The 22518-nt window shown below is 36.3% G+C and overlaps 1 protein-coding gene across 1 annotated transcript in view; it reads left to right on the top strand.

Annotated features, from left to right (window-relative positions):
* The window catches only part of Ndst4 (N-deacetylase and N-sulfotransferase 4), a 309646-nt gene that overhangs the window by 131704 nt on the left and 155424 nt on the right, over positions 1-22518 (top strand). Inside the window, exons 3-4 of the mRNA XM_048456956.3 lie at positions 10798-10885; positions 17527-17681. Of these exons, the coding sequence (XP_048312913.2) occupies positions 10798-10885; positions 17527-17681 (243 nt within the window). The remainder of the gene's footprint in view (positions 1-10797; positions 10886-17526; positions 17682-22518) is intronic.

The raw sequence follows: 22518 nt of genomic DNA, 5'->3' as shown, positions 1-22518 counted from the left end.
GACAAGCTCAATCATTTCCACTAAAATCAGAAACAAGAAAGGGTTGTCCACTCTTTCCATATCTACTCAATACAATACTAGAAGTTCTAGCTAGAGCAATAAGTCAACTGAAGGAGATCAAGGGTATACAAAGAGCAAGAGAAGAAGTCAAATTATCATTATCAACAGATGATATGATTATACACATAACTGACTCTAAAAATTCCAACAAGAAAATTATAGAGCTAATATGCACTTTAGCAAAGTAAAAGAATCAAGTTTACACACAAAAGTCAGTGGCCTTCCTATCTACGAATGACAAACAGATTGAAAATGAAATTGAGAAAAACGCCGTTAACAATAGCTTCAAATATTATAAAATATCTTGGGTAATTCTAAAAGAAGTGAAATACTTGCATGATAAAATTTTAAAACATTGAAGAAAGAAACTGAAGAAGTACAAAAAGATAGAAAGATCTTCCATGCTCAGTTTCAATAATATTAATATAGTAAAACTGGCCATCTCACCTAAAGCAATGTATAGATTCAATGCAATCCCCATCAAAATTCCAAAATCCTTCCTCACAGATTTTTGAATCTTTACAGCTTCACATGGAAACACGGACAAAGGTACACACACACACACACACACACACACACACACACACAACTGCTAAAACTATCTTAAATAAGAAAAGAACTGTTGAGATTTCACCATCCCTGATCTCAAATTTTACTGAGGAGCTATAATAATAAAAAACATGGTACTGTCATAAAACTGGCTCCCTAATCAATAAAATTGAATTGGAAATCCAAATAAAGTAGGGGAACACTCACCTATTGCTGATAGGAATATAAACTTGTATAGCCACTATAGAAACCAGTGTGGTGATTACTCATGGAGATGAGAATAAAACTACTCCAAGGTCCAGCTATAGCCCTCTTTATCTTATACCCAAAGACCCTTCATCCTACTACAGAGCTGTTGTTCAACTGTGTCCATTATTGCTTTATTCATAACAGCCAAAAATTGGAAACATACTATTTGTCTGTGGAAGAATGGATAAAGACAATGTAGTACAATTATACAATGTAATGTTATTTTGCTGTTTAAAAACATGAGATTCACTAGAAATTGGATGGAACTAGAAAAAAATAACACATTCTGAGTGAGGTAACCTGTTGATGGAGCTTTCTGTCCTGCCTGGTCCCACAGCTGTTCAGTCCCAAAAACACACAGAGCCCTGCATTAGTTATAAACTGGTTGGCCCATTAGTTTAGGCTTCTTATTAACTAACTCTTACATCTTAACCCATAATTCTTGTCTGTATTAGCCACATGGCTTGGCACCTTTTATCAGTGAGGCTTCCTTTGCATCTGGGTGATGACTGCAGACTGAGCCCTTCTGCTTCCCAGAATTCTCCTAGTCTGGTTGCCCCGCCTCTACTTCCTGCCTGGCTACTGGCTAATCAGCATTTTAATAAGCAATACAAGTGACAAATCTTTACATGGTACAAGACTATTGTACAACAGCATTAACCCAGTCTCAGAAAGACAAATATGTAATGTGTTTGCTCATCTGTGAATTTTGGCTGTTTATTCTTTGATAAGCAAGCTACAATCTGTATAACCATAGAAGTTACATACTGAGTAATAAATAGGTGTGGGGGTGATAGGTCTCCCTGAGAAGGGGATATATAATGGATAGTTATGGATAAACACAGAGGGATAGGAATAGGAGGATCAAATGAGGAGAAATAATAAAGAGTGGTATAAGGGAAGAAATACTTGGGAAGGACTGTGAAAACTGAAAGCAATATGTGAAGTCATATCAAAAACTAATACATTAGACACACTGTAAAATATATACATGTATGAAGGTGATATGAATGAAATTTGCAAATTACATGCGACACATAACCCTAGCTGGACATATCTTGTCATCCAATGAAGATTCTAGTGCCAGGAATGTATTACATCTAATTGAGTCATTGGACAAAGGGGCTCCATGAGAAATCCAAGAAACCGAGGCTACTATTTGCTCCCCACAAACTTGTAGTAAGGACCTCTTGCTGGGGACAATACCAGCACAACAAACTGAACATGGAGAAGTTGAACTGGTGCCTACCTCAAATCTTCACCTAGACAGACTAGGTGAAGACATGGTAAAGAAGAAAGGTAAATATCAACTCAGTTATGAATTCTTCAATTTGCAATGATGACCTGCCTGCAAGATGCGCTTGTGTGATAGTGGCACAAATATTTTGGAGGTAAGCAGCCAATTCCAATCTGATTTCATTTTAGGCACACACTATGAGATGGAACTGACTCTTGAAAATGCTCATGTGGTATAGAACCAGTGAGCAGACTGCCCAAGGACCTCAAGGCCAAATACTACTGTTCTACTAAAGGAACCTGGCCATACAATGAATCCTAATGACATTTTTGCTGTACTCATAAATCAGTGTTTACTTGGACATTACCAGAGAACTTTCTTTCTGCAATAGATGGGAACAAATACAGAAACTTCTCAGCTGGAAAATGTCATATACAGAGAGTGAGAGACCTCAGAACTCTAAGTCATAAATGGGATAGTTCTTATATTTTTGGTTGTAAGACTAGCTTTTATTGGCTGAGCCATCTCTTCAGTCCTAAATGTGATATGTCTATAAAATCCCTCCCCTCAAGGCTCAGGGAACCTTATGGAAGTGAAGATAGGAATATTATGAGAGCCAGAGCAGATTGAGGACTCTAAGAATGCAAGGCATTCTAGATACAACCAAACTGGAGGCACTGATGATCTCACAGAGACTGCAGCAATAAGCATAGGCCTACATGTGTATGGTTCATATGGGACCCCAGCATTGAGAGGAAAAATAGACACAATCCCCTATCCCTTCTATCCCCTAGAAACTATGTCTAATTGATAACCACTGGCAAATGAAAAATCAGTTCTTTCTAATGGAATCTCACTGGAGAATCTCATGAAATTATGGAGATGAAAACCATAATTGAAACATATTGTATGAAAAAAGTCATGTTTTCAATAAAAGGAAGGAAAAAAGGGAAATGTGGGAGGGTTCAAAGGGAGGAAGGGAGGAAAAGAAAGAGAGAAAGTTGTAATTATATTATAATATCAGAAAAAAGGAAGGGAGGGAGGGAGGTAGAGAGGGAGGGAAGAAAGGAAGGAAGGAAGGAAGGAAGGAAGGAAGGAAGGAAGGAAGGAGGGAGGGAGGGAGAGAGGGAAGGAAGGAAGGAAGGAAGGAAGGAAGGAAGGAAGGAAGGAAGGAAGGAAGGAAACTAGCAATAGTGTCCTGACAGAATAAGAAATTAATGAAACAAGCTTAATTGCTTAAAAATAGAATAAAGTACATATACAACTATCTATGACATATTAATTAAGTGCTCTTAGGAAAAGGAGTAGATTCATATAAAGCCTAAATATAAGAACTGACACCATAGTGCACATATATAATATCATGTACTTATACTGGTCATTTCCTGGAATTTTAAATTTCCTTGAAACTATTAAAATTGTTAAAACCAAATAGATAGGCTCTGTTCTGAACCTAGGGGTGCATTCAGCAGAAGGTGAGCTCAGGAGCAGAAACTGAACTAGGAACCTGGTGATTTAATTCACAGGACCAGCTTGAGACTTTCTCTACTTTGGGGGGATATGTGATGACATAGGCACTTGTATCCATTGACAGGCATCTAAAACAGAAATTTGTCCTGGCCTCCAGAACCAATACTCTTACATTCCAATTGAGGTAATGATCTGCAAGATCAAGTATGAATTCTGTCTCTTTACTAGTATGTACTTTAAGGACAAAGATCAACTTGTTTCTATTAATATTGCAGAATTCATGGTGAACTTACATAATAAAAGAAAGTAATGATGTCAATTTCAATAATAATAAAGAACGGTTTTTAAGGAAGTTACATACTTATTATTTTAATGTCCTATCAAGTTCTTTAATGAGTTCCTCATAAACAGAATAAAATTAAAATTTAAAGCCAGATGTATTGCTTTATATGAATTAAAAACTATTCTCAGACTGTTTATTTTACATCTAATTTCAAGTTAAGTTCCATAAGCATTTTAAGATATGAAAGCATGCTTTATCTACCTAATTTTCACTTTTACTGTGCTTCATTTTTTACTTTATTTTCAAATTAAAATGTATCATTTTCAGATATTAACAATCTTTTTCCAAATTCCTGGGCTGATATTAGAAGTTTCCTCATGTTTCTTCTACTCTTAACTTCATATATTGTTTTTGCTCTGATCTTGCTTCTAGCATTTTAGACTTTTTTTTTCTATTTTTTCAAATTACTCTTTATTCTTCAGCTCCTCTGTAATTTTCAAGGCTTAGCATTTTTGTTTTCAAACTTATTTTAGATAGATATGTTTAAATTTTAATTTATTTTTAAAATATATTCATTGTTTTATTTGGTCACGGAAAAACACAGAAATTTACTTCTTTGAGTTGTGCAAACCAATGAGTATTTACTTAGCATAATTCAAGATACTTTGGGCATCTGGAACACTTCTTTATGAGTCAATTTGCTTTATTCTCATTATGTTTGTCATTTGACTCCCACATTTGCCATGACATACAGTAGGAGGCCATGCTTGGGTAGTTTTACTCCACTCGTCAATGGATATGTCTGCGTGATTTTAGAGATTTTAGTAGGACAAGCACATTAGCGCTGACGTACTTTGGTCTCTGTTGCTACCTTACTCAAACTGAATCCCATCACTGCGCAGCTTTGATAAACAATAGGTTGGTAAAATGTAAGTTTTTGTCTATACTGTTCTGATACAACTTTTGGCTGATCTATATTTATCATTTTAGCATTGAAAAAATGTTACAAATGAACTAAATGAAATAAATCCTATTTATTGTCATGCATTAACGTGTTTTATCTGACTATAATATAATTCACACGCACAAAATTGCATTTTCCAACAAAGGATACGGAAAAATGACTAAGATTTGATCAACCTGAGCACTTTTCCTGACTAGAGAGAGAAATAAGATGTGAGGTACATATAATAAAGCAGAAAATTATGCAAATTTTAAGAAAATAATTTAGAAGCACTAAGAGATAAACAAAGAAAAAGTTTTGAGGCATTAAAGGTTGCTTCTTGAAGAAAGATGACATTTGGATAAAGATTTAATGAATGGATTGGGGTTTTGGATGGAGACTGGGAATGAAGGTAGTTTTCCAAGCAGAATGAAGAGTGAGATAGAGAGACACAGAGAGGGTGGTTCAGTGGTGTTTCAGATTAAGGACTACCTGGTGAAGTAGAGAATGGAGAGACGCATATAGCCTAACTTGATATTTAAAGATCCCAAAGATTTATGACTGATAGGAAAGACTGACATCTCCAGAATTTATTGAATTTGCTTATTGAACAAACACTATTCAAGCCATATTGTGTAGCAAACAAGCAATTTCTTTCATGTCCCCTATGATGTAATCTTAAAATAATTATAATACATAAGTGTGCTCCTTATTCCATTTTATAGATATAGGAAAAAATAAAGAATGAAAATGGCTGATAAAACTTGAATTATTAATAGAATACCTTTCTTGATTCAAGTGCCCAATGCTGTTTCTGTGCAGAAATCCCAGCATGATTGTAGAGAGTAGGAAATAGAGGAACATAAAATGAATAGTGGAAATACTGTTGTTTCTACAGTCCTTTTAAAACCCAAAAGAAAGGTAATGGGAACTTGCAGAGTAAGGTTGACTTGGGTAGTTTCCTGTTTCCTTGGAGTGTTCCCCTCAAAAGCTCCCAATGAATATATGTGTAGGAAAATATTCTATAAAACTTCCAACAAAGCACCATCTAGACTTCTATGAAGAGGAATTGTTGCACATTTGTGACTGTCTATATTCATATTATTTCCTCTTTATCTGCCTCCTTCTTCTTCCTCTTTTTCCCGCCCCCCTCTGTTACCCTCCCCCTTCTTCTTTTTCCACCCTCATCTCTGTCAGCAGTAAGGCCTAAAGCCATATGGTTCATGTTTATTATTCTTTTTTTTATTAATTTATAAAAATTTCCACTTCCGTCCCTCCTCCCACTACCCTCCCACTCCCCCACTCCCTCTCCTCCTCCCTCTCCAGTTCTAAGAGCAGTCAGGGTTTCCTGCCCTGTGGGAAATTCAAGTTCCTCCCCACTCGCTCCAGGTCTAGGAAGCTGAGCATCCAAACAGACTAGGATCCCAAAAAGCCAGTACATGCAGACGAAACTAGTCCCAGTGACATTATCAATGGCTTCTCAGACAGCCCCCATGTCAGCCACATTCAGAGAATCCGGTTTGATCACATGCTCGTTCAGTCCCAGTCCAGCTGGCCTTGGTGAGCTCTCATTAGATCAGTCCCCTTATATCACTAGGTGAACGCACCCCTCGCGGTCCTTACTTCCTTGTTCATGTTCTCCCTCCTGCTCCTCATTTGGACCTTAGGGGCTCAGTCCAGTGCTCCAATGTGGGTCTTTGTCTCAATCTCCATCCATTGTTGGATGAAGGTTTCCTCTGATCATGACTTTCTTGCTCACGTTCTCCCTCCTTCTGCTTTTCATTTGGACCTAGGGAGTTAAGTCCAGTGTTCCAATGTGGTTCTCTGTCTCTATCTCCATCCATCGCTAGATGAAGGTTCTATGGTGATATGCAAAATATTCATCAGTATGGTTATGGGCCAAGGACAGTTCAGGCACCCTCTCCTCTGCTGTCCAGGGAACAATCTGGGGATCTCTGCTTGTACCTGGGAACCCCTCTAGAATCAAGTCTCTTGCAAACTCTGAAATGACTCCCTTAGTTGAGATATATACTTCCCTACTCCCCTATCCATCTTTCCTCCCTCCACCTATTCCATTCCCCCAAGCTTTCCCCAATCCTCCCCTACTCCCTTCTCTCTAAACATCTCCCCTTACTTCCAACCCCCCACCCCGTGCATCCAAGGTTGCCTGGCTATCTTGTCTACTTCCAATATCCAGGAGGATAACTATATGATTTTCTTCAGGTTCACCTTCTTATTGAGCTTCCCTAGAATCACAAATTATAGGCTCAAAGACCTTTAATTATGGCTAGAATCCACTTATGAGTGAGTACATTTCATATTCCTCTTTTTGTGTCTGGGTTACCTCACTCAGTAAAGCGTTTTCCATCCATTTGCATGTACCAACCTCTCACCAGACAAAGGTTTGATCTCCAAAATATACAAAGAACTCAAGAAACTAGACACTAAAACTCTAATTAACCCAATTAAAAAATGGGGTACTGATCTGAACAGAGAATTCTCAACAGAAGAACTTCGAATGGCCAAAAGACACTTAAGGTCATGCTCATCCTCCTTAGCAATCAGGGAAAAGCAAATCAAAATAACTTTGAGATACCATTTTACACCTGTCAGAATAGCTAAACTCAAAAACACCATTGATAGTCTATGCTGGAGAGGATGTGGAGTGAGGGGAACACTCATCCATTGTTGGTGGGAATGCAAACTTGTGCAGCCACTGTGAAAATCAGTGTGGCGGGTTCTCAGGAAACTGGGAGTCAACCTCCCTCAGGACCCAGCAATTCCACTCTTGGGAATATACCCAAGAAGTGCCCTATCATGTTTATTATTCTTGATACAAAAGTGTAGCATGCTTTATAAAAACCCAAAGACAGATATTGAGTTCAAACTGAATATCAGAAAATCAAAGCAGCCAAACCACTAGAGAGCTCTTACCTCTACCAAGGCTCAGACAAAGGGGCAATCCTGTCCTCAACATGACTGCTGACTGCAGTGCTTTCCACCAAGCCTCCTAGATTGCTAAGAGGTTTTGTCTCCTCCCCACTTACATAGACCACTCCCCACCCAGCTAAGCCACTCCTTTCTCCATTTCCCTAAAGCTGGGATTAAAGTGCTGGGAGTGCTGGGAGTACCTTTGTGTGAATTCTATCTTTTTTTTTTTTTTAGGCAGATTCAATTTTGTGTAGCCCAGGGTGGCTGTAAGTCCTGGAATTAAAGGTGTGTGCCACCACGCCCTGACCTGTACTGTCTTAGTTCTGCACTCTGATCTTCAGGCAAGCTTTATTTATTGGAACACAAATTAAAGATCACTATATAATAGTAAGCCCTTATTGAATAAAGTGATGCATGTAGAAATATGAATGACTTTAGGAACTCAGGGGAAAAAACAATGAGTGGATAGGATCAGAGAGGAAGAAGTGAAAGGAGGAAATAAACAAAACCAATATATATTTAAGATATTGTACCATGGGAGTTGAACATTGATGGATGAACAGAAAAGGGACTCACTTAAAGAAAAAACATGCACATTTTTAAAGGTTTTGTTCCATAGCATTCAACAATAACCTCAACAAATTTCATGTATTTTTGGCAACACCTTTTTTATTGAAAATAGAGTGTTCTCTCATACAATACATGCCAATCACAGTTTCCCTCACTTCACTTCCTCTAGCTCCCCCCAAACCCTGACTCCCCCTCCATTTCCTTTACAGAAAAGAGCAGGCCTCCAAAGATGACCGCCCAACAAGACAAAATAAGGACATAGCCCTTATTTCAAGATTGGACAGCATCCCAATAGCAGGGTAAGAGTTTCAAGTGCAGACAAGAGTCAGGGCTACACCTGTTCCCACCTTTAGGAGTCCCACAGGAACAAGATAGCTGTCATAACTTATACACAGAGGACCTGGTGCGGATTCAGGCAGGCCCAGTGCATGCTGCTTGCGTCTCTGTGACCCCACATAAGTAAGCACTGCTTAGTTGATTCTGTGAGCCATTATTCTCCTGCTGTCTCTGCCCCTCTGACTCCTACCATTTTTCCTTCTTCTTCCTCATGGTTTCCACAATCTCTGGGTTTGTGGAACCTAATGGATAGCTCCAATATTCATCTCTCTCTGTGTCTCTCTATCTTAGTCTCTTTCTTTTTCTCTTTCTCTCTGTCTTTCTCTCTGTGTGTCTTTCTCTCCCTGTGTCTCTGTCTCTGTCTCTCTGTCTCTCTGTTTCTCTCTCTCTTTCTCTCCCCCCCCACAATGTCTGGCTGTGGGTCTCAGTATCCACTCCCATATGCTGTAATGCTGTAGGAGGAAGGAGGAAGTGTCATTGATGGTGACTAGACAAGGGACCGATCTATGAGAATAAAAAGATATCATTAGGAATCATTTCGTTGATGATTTGAAAATGACCATTCATGTTTGGTTCTACACTAGGTCTCTGGGCTATCAAGTCTCCAGTTTCTGGCCATCCAGGCAGTGTCAAGTAGGGCTTTCTCTTGTAGAGCAGTCCTCAAGCTGAGGACAACATCCTCTTTTTTAGTGTTTACTTAAGTCTTATTGCATCTTGTTATGCCGTGTTCGGCTGATACTCTGGGAAGTCTGGTCTTTTCTGAAGGGAAAAATAGGTGGCAAGGATCTGGGGCTAGGGAAGCTGGTAGGAGTGGAGGGAGGGTAAACTGCATTCAGGATGTATTGAAAACAAAATAATGTTTGAGACTAGCTAGAATTAGAATTAACTAAAGCTAATGAGTTTAGTTTCACAGAGGTGATTTTTTGTTTTATTTTGGGTTTTGTTGTTTGTTTTGATAAACCTAAAGTAAGGTTTTCACAATTGTTTCCATCATAATTATAGTCCTGGATAACCGCTGACTGTGTTATTTTATTAGTATTCCTTGGCCATTGTTCCCTCCTCCCTCCCTTCTCCTTCTCTCCTTCCCAGTGTCCTTCTTTTCATCCATGTTTCTTCCCTTCTCTTAGATTAAAATTAAACAGCTTACAAAGAATAGTACACACCAAAAAAATGATTGAAGGCAAATCTTACTCATCATGACGAATGTAAACAATCTAAACTTTGGCTCTTTTTTCACCCTAACAGTTGGATCCAGTCGTCAAAAAGTATTGAAATTAATAGTGCCAGTTTTCTACCAGAATAAGGTTCTCTTGTAAATCTATTGGAAAACAGGATACAAGTTCTCAATCAATAAATCAGCAATCATTCCAATAAGGAAAAAAAGGACATGAGGGAGTTTCTAAATATACTATTCACATTAAGATGGGATGATAGAGCTAGAGTATTGATAAAATGAGCAGTTCTGGCTAGTTATTACCAATGTGTTCTTATCTCACCTACAAGTGGGAAGTTATAATAGCTTGATTCAAAGTCTAAGGATTAAGGAAATGTTTGCTATGTTGTGAGAATTGAGAACATTCCTTGGTGGAATTGACAGCATATAGCATCTTTATTCCTTTATGGTTTTTTTCCTTTTCAGAATTACAAGCAATGCTTTGTAAATATATATTGCTCATTAGTTTATGAAGTAAAATCTCAAGCTTTCACTTCAATAATTTCACCTTAAGAATCATGGGAGCAGTAACACGGTCACATAATGAAACATAGTGCAAATAGAAGTTCTGCCCTGTTTTTTAGTAACATACGGAGGACTTGTCTGCAACAACAATTCTAAAAATTTCCCCCATGGAAAGGAAATGTAATAATCTGAAATGCAAGAAATGTCTCATACAAAATGAAAAATGATTTCAAGGCAGTGCAGTTGGAGAATTGGCTCTCAGTGATGCATAATGTGCTCAGGATTTAACTGTTTCACAGTTCTGTGACCTTCAATAAAATAACATCCGTAATAATTACAATAGCTGCAATATGAATACACAATCGATGCCCATCAGACACCAGAGCTCAGCAAAGCTCTTGTTTCTCTCATGCACAGACATTTGTGAAAGAGGCACCCCAAGGCTTCATATTTATTTTTCTAAAATTATGTTAATTTCTTATTTATTTCAGGCATTACTAGAGACTCAAAATTTACTGCGCACTCAGGTTGCAAATTTTACCTTCAACCTTGGATTTTCAGGGAAGTTTTACCACACAGGTAAGAAGTAGCTTTGTGTTCTCAGGCAGTTACATATAAACAGGATATAGACTTTTAAATGTTCTATAAGTAGTAGACATGGGATGTCTATATTGATTATGGGAGGTGGGAAACTTGGGTTCACTGTATGAGTAGATCCAAACATCAGAGAGTTTGTTTACTTGGGAAAAATTTCTAAAATAAAAGGCAAAAGAGAAACAGCATTGACATAATGCAGAGTCCTTATGGACTCTGTAAAAGGAACCATTCTCATTATGCCAAACGTAACTATGCATCCCTTTGTCTATGTCTCATAAGCGAAAGCACAGTATAGAAGCAATGATGAAAACAATGACATTATAAGATAAACAGAATTGGGCAGCATTTTTAACCATTAAATGCTGGAGTTAATAGATACTTTGGCATACATTATTTTAATGGGATATGTATTCTATAGACTTAAAGAAATGCAGTAGACCCTAAAGGTTATCATCTTATTAATTTACCTTCCAGTTGATAATTTTACCTAAAATTATTTTTGATAAATTCAGCTGATGTCCATTAAAATCTTTGCAATCAGTTATGCATTTTTCCCACCTCTGTCCATTTATCTTTCTGTTTATTCCCAGACCCTCAGCATACTCTCAAAATTGCCCGGTGTTTTTGTACTTTATGTTATTCTGTGTCTTACTTCTTTGTACATTCAGATTTTGACTTTCATCTTAAGAATATTATTATTGCATTATATTACATTAAGGTATGCAGGTGCTATGTTTATAAAATGTTTTGTCTTACACTGATGGGGAAACCATAGTAAAGTATGTATTGGGGCCTCTGGAAAGAGCACAGTCAAGGTCTGTATTTATAGGTGCATTTTGACTGTGAGCCAAATGCTTTGTTTAAGGTGTTCAATTGTGGGAAACATATCATAGTCATCACTTACACAGCTTAGTGACTCATACAATATCCACGCAGCTTAGTGACTTATACAATATCCAATGTGAAGGTAGCATGCAATCATCCTACATGTAGCTCCTTTACTCAAAGAGACTGTCTAACACAGAGTTCAGCACGGTTCATTAAGACAATGAAGGAGAAATGCCTTGCTAGTATTTTTCCTGATATATGTTGGTGTTTTTCTCCTTGGAAATATTTAAATTCGCTGAAGGGAAGTTAGTGCTTAGCTAGTTGGTAAATCAAATGATTGTATATTTTAAAGGCCATTTGAAGAGAGATTGGGTCATCGTCTCTGCACAGACAAGGCAATTCTACCTTATAATTTTGAAAATCGTCATGATTTTGTAAATCTTCTTCAAAAGTCTCCTTAAGAAATGAGTTCAGCTCTAAGACGCTCTGACTATGAAGTTATAAAGCAGATAACCGTAAAAGCCGTGTCTGCTCATGCAGGGGAATAAAGCTATGAGATTATTTGAGGTTCATACACAAACAGTACAATTTTGCCTTAAACACCCTCAGAGTGAAGCAAATTCATTCTCTTGGCTATCTAGATAGCCACCTCAGTGTTTATTTCCTTCTTAGACATATTAAACCTGCCAGACAAGTTCAGAGTCAGTGTTGATAGAAGTTATGGTATTTCCTATTTCTTTGTTATTATTCTAGGCCGGTGTACAATAAACATCCATTAGGAAATACACAAAACAGGTTTTGTTAGTTTTGTTAATATTTCAAAAATAGTTATTGCAATTCACCCCCAAGACACAACTTCATTATATCTTTGAAGCAGACTTCATTGACTCTGAAATTGGAACTAGCCTAGTAAAAAAAGAGAGAGAGAGAAAAGCTGGACGAAGCGTTCCATAATATGATGTAATGGTAATAGCTCACTTAGCAAAGAAGACATATGTACATATAAATACATAAATCCTAAGAATTTAATTTTCTTCACATAAATATATAACTTCTATTTAACTGCTCTTTTGTGTTGTCCAAAGGAGTATAGAAAATCATTTTTCAAGTGTGCAATCGTATTCTGCTGAGTTCATATCAATCTATTTAGGCTTCAGACGTTTCCTCAAGTGCCAAATGCTGAGATACCCTCTATCATAAAGGCATACCTCATCTCTGTCTAGTCACAATTCCATTTGGAGATTTAACGTTATAGAAAAGCAGGTTGAAAGCCAAGGAAGTTCATTGCTTCTGTGTGCTTTTGGCTGTGATGTGTTACTGTTTTCTCCTAGGATGGTCTGATTTCCCAGTAAGTAAGGATGCTGATTGATAAGTGCCATTATTCTGAAGACATTTAATCTCATGTTTCTCGTGTCGTGGTGACTACTGCTGCGTGGGTTAGGCACGTCATTTGTTTGTATGTGTCATGTGTTCTTTCCTATCCGCTTCTCTGACCTTCACGTTAAAGCCAATTTCACCCCAAAATGACATATTACTAAATCTCCCCAAAGAGTCATTCATCCACAGGTGGCAGATTGAAAGAGGAACACAGAGTGCTGATTAAAAAGAAAAAAAAATAATAAAAGTATGGAATTTAGAATAATTTTTTTTAGTCTGAAAATGCTTACATCTTGATTGAAAATGGCTCATGAAAGCTCCACTGAATAGAAACCCTACGGCTGAGGCCACCTTCTAGGAATACTGCACTCTTTATTTTTCACTGGACATGATTTCTAGTGAGAATTATTGCTGCTATTATAATTTAATAATCAATTAGACATAGTCAAATCAGTAATTGTCATGAATAATGTTTAGAAATTAGTTAAAATTGCTTTCCCAGGTTGTTACTTTTAGTCTCTACAAATTAATTTAATTAAAAAAAATGTATTAAATTCAAAGATGAAAGGAGGGAAATTTCTATCTTAGTTTTGTGATTTTCTTTACTCTCCTTTGTATGTCATAGCTTTAAATACCAGATGTTAGAGACCAAGTTTCTGTTGAAATATATTTTTATACTTTATCAACTATATAAACATATACAATCTATGTAATTTTTTGTGCCTCTGTTTCCACAACTACAAATGGTGATTATATTACCTCTCATATGTGAAAATTATATAATAATAACTGCTCATTATTAGTAATTATGTATGAGAATAAAGGTCTATGAAATACTAATTTAAATCTGTTTTTAAATTTGAGGATAGTTGGTATCTTTTAATATACATTTGTTTGCTAGCAAGAATCATATAGGAGGCTAATATAGGTGATTTATGTCATATTTCAAATCTGGGACTAATGACTGAGGTGCCTATTTAACAGACCTGTCAGCCAGGTTCTACCTGCATCCATCAGTCCCTACCTCCACGTGGTTCTCCTGGCTAGCAAAACCAGGTCTCTACCCTGAGCTCTCCAGCCCAGGGAGCTAGGCTATTGTTCCCTTTAAAATCCAATCACTTTGGTTGCCTGCTTTCTTTGTACCTTTGGTGCTTCTGACTGCTGCTTCTGATTCGCCTGCTCTCCCCTCCATTCCCAAATCCCCTTTCCTCACATGGCTCAGTCTGGTCATGCCCACTCTGGACACACCCGGATGTATCTTCCTCTGGCTATACATTTCGGCATACTTCAATAAACTTTCTCCTCCACCATACCTCATAGCAGTCATATTTCTTTTCCTTTTTATTTCTTTTGTTGCCATTGTTCATTCAGCTATACATTCACCAATGGGAATTCATGCCAGGTATTGAATGAAAACAAAATTTAAAAAATATTTCTTTATATTTAGAAATTAGAATATTTCATGTGTAATGAGCATATTTTTGTACAAAAGAGATACTTACAACTTTACCTTTGCATCTGTTAATCTATAGTCCAAATTTTTCTGAAAAGTACTGTTTATTTTGGGCCTTGACTGTAGATTAGTAGTAGTAACATTCGCCTTGTGTTCAGAGTTCATTCCTTAGCAATGAAAAGACAAAAATCAAAAACCTTATTTTGATAGATTTAAAGAGTTTTCAGAAGCATTTTATTATCTCAAAGGTATAACCCAGCAAAATTGGTTACAAGAAGATTAACCTTTTGTGTATTTTATTCTGACATAAAACATGTGCTCTAGGAAATAGAGAATATTTTTTAAAAAAATATTATTTGAAAAAGAACAAAACCAAATTTATATTAATGATTCTTTAGACATAATTTTGGCTTAGTTTAGAAGTAAAAGTATTAACTGTAATGCAACTAATTTAATATTTTCAACTGGTATCTATATGGTCATTATGAGCTACAAATAACATTTTAGTCTGTAACTTAGCATACTTGAGTATTGAAGAAGTATGTGCTTTGACTGGTAAAATATAGCATTTTAACATAAAATAGAAATCACTTCAAATTCTACTGTGTCCTAGCAGCATGACTTGCTATCGTATTTTTCAAATATCTATTTAGAATGTTAAGGGTCAGCCTCATGTGGTTTGAATTATATGACCAGCATAAAATAAGAGAAAGGTTGGCGGAAATTAATCTATGATATTTAAAAATCAAGAAGCTTAAATCTGTCATGTTCAACCTTGCCTAGAGAGTTTGTCAATTAGCACAATCTTTGATATAAAATTGCTGAATTTTATGATCAGTCATTCAACCGTTTATATCAATATTCTTCAGATTGAGAAATTGACCTTGTTCTTGGCCAAGGAAGACATCAGTGCCTCCTGCCACATACAACAATGACCAATAGAGATGAAAGGAAATGAAAATATTTCCTAAACACTTTATACTCAGAAAAAAATAGTCTGGTTTTATTTGGGGGGGGAGTAATCAGCAATTCCTTGATTTTTGTTACATAAGTGACGCCTTCAAATGCATATCTCAATCTAATTATAAAGATAAGAAACACCTGTAGCATAAGTATGTCACTAGTGGAAATGGAAAATGGTTCTTAGATTTAGGTTCTTGGATTTCAACTCTTGATGGTCTTAATATACTATTGTAAGTCAATGAATTGAGAGTCTGACGCCAACAGTTTTAGACAACTTAAGGAAATTATAAATGTTGCCTACTTATCTCATTCATAGAATTTCTAAATTTCTAGACTTCTTTAACTCTTTTTGAAATGAGGATGCTAAGGTCACTGACCATTTATAGAAAGGCAAAATTAAGTTGTTTTAGTATTCAGTGTTCTTGGAAAGTAGCATGCCCAAGTGCTGCTTAATAGATCTAATGTTTGGCTTTAAAAGGTATGATCTATGCAGGCTCAACCTTTAAGAATTTGTAGAAATGTGTCAATTAAAAGCAAAGCAGTTCAATATCGGCTGGCTTGATTTTCAGAAGATGTTTATAGTCTATCTCTTCTATATGGATGTTACAACATGAGTGCTTCTATCAGTTGATCTCATTGACCCTTCACTGACACCTTGTGACATAAGCATTTGCATTCTTGGTTTAAACCAGGAAACTGGGACTCATAATTACACCTCTTCAAAATCAAATAGTTAATTTCATAGAAAACAAGGTACTCAGTTCCAGAAACTGTATCCAAACTGCATAACCCACTTAACACTATTTCTTTCATTACTGAGAAAATCTTTTTCATAGAACATGCAAACAAATCATTTTAAGAAATATTTAAAATAACATTGATACACAGTTCCTTAATTGAATAAAAAACAGAAATTTGAAGACTCACTAATTAAATATATTGTGTTAGGAAAGAATAAACTGAACAAATGCACACTAAAACCCAGAATATTTTTAGATTACTTACATAATTTAGTATTTTGATAATATATAACAATATTGTATGACTAAATTCAGAACATTTTTAAAATTTGTCTACATTTTATTAAATTATATAAAATGCATATCGCTCCATACAGCAAAAGTATTTCTGGATAGTTATAATAAGATGAACTGGAAATATTTTTTTCTGTTTTGTTTTCAGATACAGTTTCACAGTGCTCTTCACGAGCATTGAGGCGAAAACTGTTTCTATAATGAGAAAGATAGATTTATTTCCAACTAATTCTCAAGTAAGATTTTTCTTTCTTTAGAAATAATTTTAAGAGTCATTGTCAAAATTTTTTGAAATTATTAGAGTCTATATGAGCTTTATTATAAAACATAACTAAAAACAATGTATTAAATGGAATTTTATATGTGTAGCATTGACTTGAAATATAAAGAAGCAAAAGTGCTTACAGAATACTTTTTCAGTTTTAAAGTAAACACCAAAAGATTTTAAAAAAGGATCTGAAAGTAGTTCTCACTGGTTCATTCTAAAGGTTGACTTTGTATTTGTTCTATCTCTATTTTACTTTATTTTGCCCTTATAGGTTACTTCTATTTTCCACATTCCTTCAATAAATTTATGACATTTTTATAATCAGAAGAAATTTTTAAAAATTACTAAAGTATTAACTCAATTTTATACACACATGTAAAATGTTTGAGAAGAAAGTAATACCCTCTAATCAAATTCTCCACACACACTAAGAAATCAATGTGAATATAATTATATTTATATATCTTTATTGTTTCTTCCCAGCATATGCTCACAATTCTAAACTCCACCAGTAGTGAGTAGTCTTAAACTGCCTGTTTGATCTGTAGTAAGTACCCAGACACCGTACTCATCACCCTTGTCTCTGATGTAGCTTAGACTCAACTTATTCTTTTTCTGTTTAGAGAACAGCATGAAGAATAACATAAACCTTACAAAAACAAGCTCATCTTTGAAGCCATTGTCACCTCATGTTTTACAGGGACCGAAGAGGAAGATGAAGGGGATGACCTCCTGCTGGGGTCTGTGGACGAGTTCTGGTGGTTTCCTCACATGTGGAGTCATATGCAGCCCCACCTCTTCCACAACGAGTCCTCTTTAGTAGAGCAGATGATTCTCAACAAAGAATTTGCCCTGGTGAGTGTATGCGAGTGTAGCATTTCCCTCTGTGGATTGTGATCTAATAATGGCTTCTGCATTGCCACACTCCTGCCTTGTGCTCAGCTGTTTTACAGTCACCATTGAGTAGTGAAGTTGTGAAAACAGACCTTACTGACTCAAATGCTAATATGCATCTATCTTGCCTTCAGGGAAAAGTTTACCTTCCCTGGTTTTAGGTATTACTTGAGCATTCTGTTCTTTCAAAAATGTAATAAAGGACAGAAATCTTATCTTCAGAAATATAGCGGGGTGTTCATTTTTGTGTATGCATAGTGGGGCATGTAATCACAAAAGTGTGGGAATTCTCTCAAATGCTGGAGTTCTTGGTTCTAGACCCCATCATTGTAAAAGGAGGAGCGGGCTGCTTGTCATCCCGGCTGCCTGGCTCACTTACACATGAAACAACCACACAGAAACTGTATTCATTAAAACACTGCTTGGCCATTAGCTCTAACTTCTTATTGGCTAACTCTTACATTTTAATTTAACCCATTTCTGTTAATCTGTGTATCGCCACATGACTGTGGCTTATCAGCAAGATTCTAACCAGTGTCCATCTCAGTCAGGAGATCCACGGCCTCTGCCACTCTGCCCTTCTTCCCAGCATTCAGTTCTGTCTACTCTGTCTATCTTAGTTTTGTCCTATCAGCTAGGCCAAGGCAGTTTCTTTACTCATAATCCAATGAAAGCAACACACAAACAGAAGGAACTCCTACACCACATCATGACTACCTTCAACTCATCAGATCGGTGTCATTGCAGATACCTTCAAGTTTGAAAGGTCATATTTGAAAACATAGCCCTCAAATGAATACAGTGGACTCCTGTGAAGTTATGCCTGGTTCTTTATTTATTCTTTATTTAAAAGAACATCTTATTTTTCTTTCTAAACTTCAAGGACAGAGTCATAACTACATGTAGAGGGTCCTGACTTATAAATGTTGAAATCAAAAGTGAGTGAAATGATGAATTTGGGCACCAAAATACCTTAATTGAACTCTTTCGTTCCATGAATGGCTCCCCGATATAGTACAAATCACTTAAGATCTCTGTGTCCTGGTTTCTCACAAAAGAATGAGGCAAATAGGAAAAATTGCCATGTAGTACTACTGTGCAGGAGAACACGTAAGTTTCCACCAGAGTTTAACACTCAATAGGCCTTCCATATGTAATGTTCACCCAATTATCTCCTGTCTAAATACATACAAATATGCAAGCATATGTTGCCTTAAAGAGCTATATGCAAATATTTTCAATGTAGATTAATAAAATATTTAACCAGTAGGCAATATCTAAAAAATTCTGTAATGATCAATAGGATTATAAGCATTAAAAGTAAATTGGCCTTACTCAAAAACAAACACTCCTGGTTTGGTTACTTTGAAAATCAAACATGTTTATCACTTGTCTTAAATCTGCCCAACTCTACTGCCACTCAGCAGTCTGGCTCTCCAGATTTGTAGGTTATATTTAATAATGGCTGATTTCACCTGTTTGAGTAATTTCTTTTTTAAAGCCATGCTGAGAGCTCTGGGAAGGACTCAGATGTAATTGCTTCATAATGAATTGTTGAAAGCTTTTTAGAGGCCATTCAGAGCAGTTGCATTTGTTTAGTCAGTGACGCTAGAAGCTACGCTTAAACCTATAAATAAATTTTGTTTAAAAAGGTTCTTAGTATGTGTTTCACATTCAAGATATTACAACTCAAATGAAGTTTGGTAAACACACACATTGCAATAACATTTTACTTTTTCCTGAGTTCAGTTCTACAAAATTCAAGACGGTTGAGCGATGTTATTGGGATCCCTGCCTTCCTGCCAACATGGCCTGACAAATAGGAGCGCTATCAGAATCATCAACGTTATGAAGATGGTAGAGGGCAGTCAAAAGTACCAGTGAGATGCTGGCAGGCTAACAATTAGCCCCAACTGCTTGTAACCAGTTCTAATAAAGTTGGCAACTTAGTTAATGTCTACATGCTTCGCTTTCTTCCCTTGAATGCTAATGGCTGTTTTTCATTCTCTATGCCACAAACTTTCTTTAGATAATTAATTTACATCAACTCATCTGCCAAAGAAAAGCAGTGGACCAGATAATGCCGCTAATCAATTCCAGCTCTAAAATTTGTGAGAACTGAAAACATCAGTCCCAAAATTTGGATTGAACATCTTGAAATACTCAGCTGGCTGCCACTGTAGCAATTTTGGAAAGAGATTTTAAAATTGAATGATCACTTATATGCACAAAAACCAAATGGACTAAATTCTTCCTTTAAAAAAATGTGTTCTGACATTCCTAATCACTCCCGGGTAGGACTGTGTGATAGAGAGATTGTCAGTTTCAATAGCACAGCTGTTTTCACAACATCTCCAAAACGGATTCAAATGGAGTAGTAAGACCTTGACATTAATATTTTTAGAAATAGATCTTAAAGCCCAATGAGAATGACACTATCGATGGGACTTTCTGAAATCTCTCTGGATATAGTTCATTTTCTCTCGGAACATGTTTAAAGATCACGAGAAGAATACATTAAGTGAGTGTTTATTTTTCCTTTTAGTATTTGGCAAAAAGTTTTATTAATATAAAGATTTGCCATTTTAAGCTATGCACACTTACATAATCAGATGTCTGGGGTTGGAGTGTAGGGGGCATGTGCATTTAATCCATGAAGAGAATGAACTGTGATACATATGAATGGACATGCTTACTATTTGTACACATTTCATGTGTTTAGTTAAATGTTTGCATAGAAGGTGTTAGTAAATTTATCAGGATAGCAAGATATGGTAGTGACAATGTACTTTACATGGTATGACAGAAAAATGGAGAGAAATGATTTTAAGTTCCTTTCTGTAAAAAACCACAGCTCCTTGCTGCCACTGAATTGCTTGTGCATGTCAACAAACAAAAGCAAACTTTCACAAATGACAACAAAGGCTGAAGAAAACCAGAGACATTGGGAAATATGAAAGTAACTAATGAAAAAGTGGCGAAAAATCATCTCGAATTTAACCTGCATCTCCATTCAATGACAGAGGAAAAAGAATGCCTGTAGCGTAAACCTGAATTATTTATTTTTATCCCACAATAGACTGATGAGGGGAAGAGAGTTTTGTTGTTTTAAGATTAACATGCACACTCATTAAAGTTTCTAAGCCACTGGGTCTTTTAAGTCTGCTGATTTTTTCAGATGAGAAAATACCCTGAAGGGAAAAAAAAGCAGCATTTTGCCTTCACTGCTAATGTTTTCAACAAAGATGCAGTTACCTCACATTTTAGTAAATAATAAAGTATTTTGTTTCAACTAAGTAAGAGGCGATGCTTAAAGCTAATGGTTTTAAGTTCTGCTGTTTCAAAGTTAAGCATGTTTATGAAATACACATATACCTATTTCATAATTAGATCAATATTCATTAAATCATGACATGCGAGCTATTTTCTTTAAAACACAAACCTGGGGCTAATGAATGGCTTAGGAGGTAGTGTGCTTTTTGTGTAAATGTGAAGACTTAAAATAGGATCTCAAGGACCTATGTATAAAGTAAGACATAAATGTCCATATATAATCCATGTGCTTGGAGCAAAGACAAGAGGATTACTAGTGCTCATTGGCAAACCATCCTAGACCATGAGTGAATTTTAAGTCAAGCTAAAGACCTTGTCTCAAAATCTAATATGGGTAACAATAGAAGAGGGCAAACAATATCATCCTTGGCCTCTAGATTAGCATAGACAGGCACTTATTCACATACATATGCGTACACCAACACACACACACACACAATACAGCCCCACAAAGAGCTATCAAATAAAAACAATAAAAAAATCTACAGCACACTTTATGCTTTATAAGTTATGTAGCTTTCGTATTTCAAGGAAATGAGAATGAAATTATTGGCACAGTATGATAAAGCAGAGCTTCCTGGCATTCTGTATGAGGTACAGCTTTACTGGATCATGCAACATTCAGCCTTGTGCAATTCAATAAATGCATGTGTCAAAAAAAATGCCAAGGATGAGATGATTTTGAGAGTGAAGGTGCTGGTCACCAGCCTGGGGTAGGTGCTCGACCTCAGTCGAGAGCCCACACATGTCAAAAGGGAGAATCAGTCTCTTCAGGATGACCTCTAATCTCTCCACGTATGTTGTAGCACATGAATGAACACACACTGGCACACACACAATGATTAAATAACTGTAATTTTTAAATGTTGATTGCAACTAATAGATGTGTAGAATAAGGAGTTTAGAAAATAGAATATTGTTTTCATAATTGATCAGTTTATGTATCTTAGAGAACCAATAATGAATAACTCGGGTTTTTCAAATTAAGAAGAGTGCACACACAAGCACACAAATGATGTTGGTCCAACAATGACTGTTATCAAACAACCTGAAACACTGAGGTATAGAGGAAGAAGCTAGGTGACGTGTGACAATATGGACTGAGAGGACCTTATGCTAAATTGATCAATCAAAGAAAGGACAATGATACATGGACCCCTCACACAAGCATCTATTAAGGTTGAATTCAAAGAGCTGGAGAGTGAGATGGTGCTTGCTAATGGCTGGGAGCCAGGGTAAAATAGGAAGCTGTTAACAAAGGAGCGTGACAGTTTAGTCTAGCGAGAGGAATACATCTTATCGTGCCAAGCAAAACTGTGCCTGTAAACAATGAATTTTAATACATTGCACACTTAAAATGCTGTCAATGAGGTAGATCTTATGTTGTATATTTAGCACAATAAATAAGTGAAGATTTTAATAATAAATCGAGCTTCTGAGATATCCTGTGGAACAAATACCCATT

This window comes from Myodes glareolus, chromosome 17 (assembly GCF_982192425.1).
Source record: "Myodes glareolus chromosome 17, mMyoGla1.1, whole genome shotgun sequence".
NCBI classification, from domain to species: domain Eukaryota; kingdom Metazoa; phylum Chordata; class Mammalia; order Rodentia; family Cricetidae; genus Myodes; species Myodes glareolus.
Note: the sequence above shows the minus strand (reverse complement) of the source record. Positions and strands in the feature narration are given on the sequence as shown.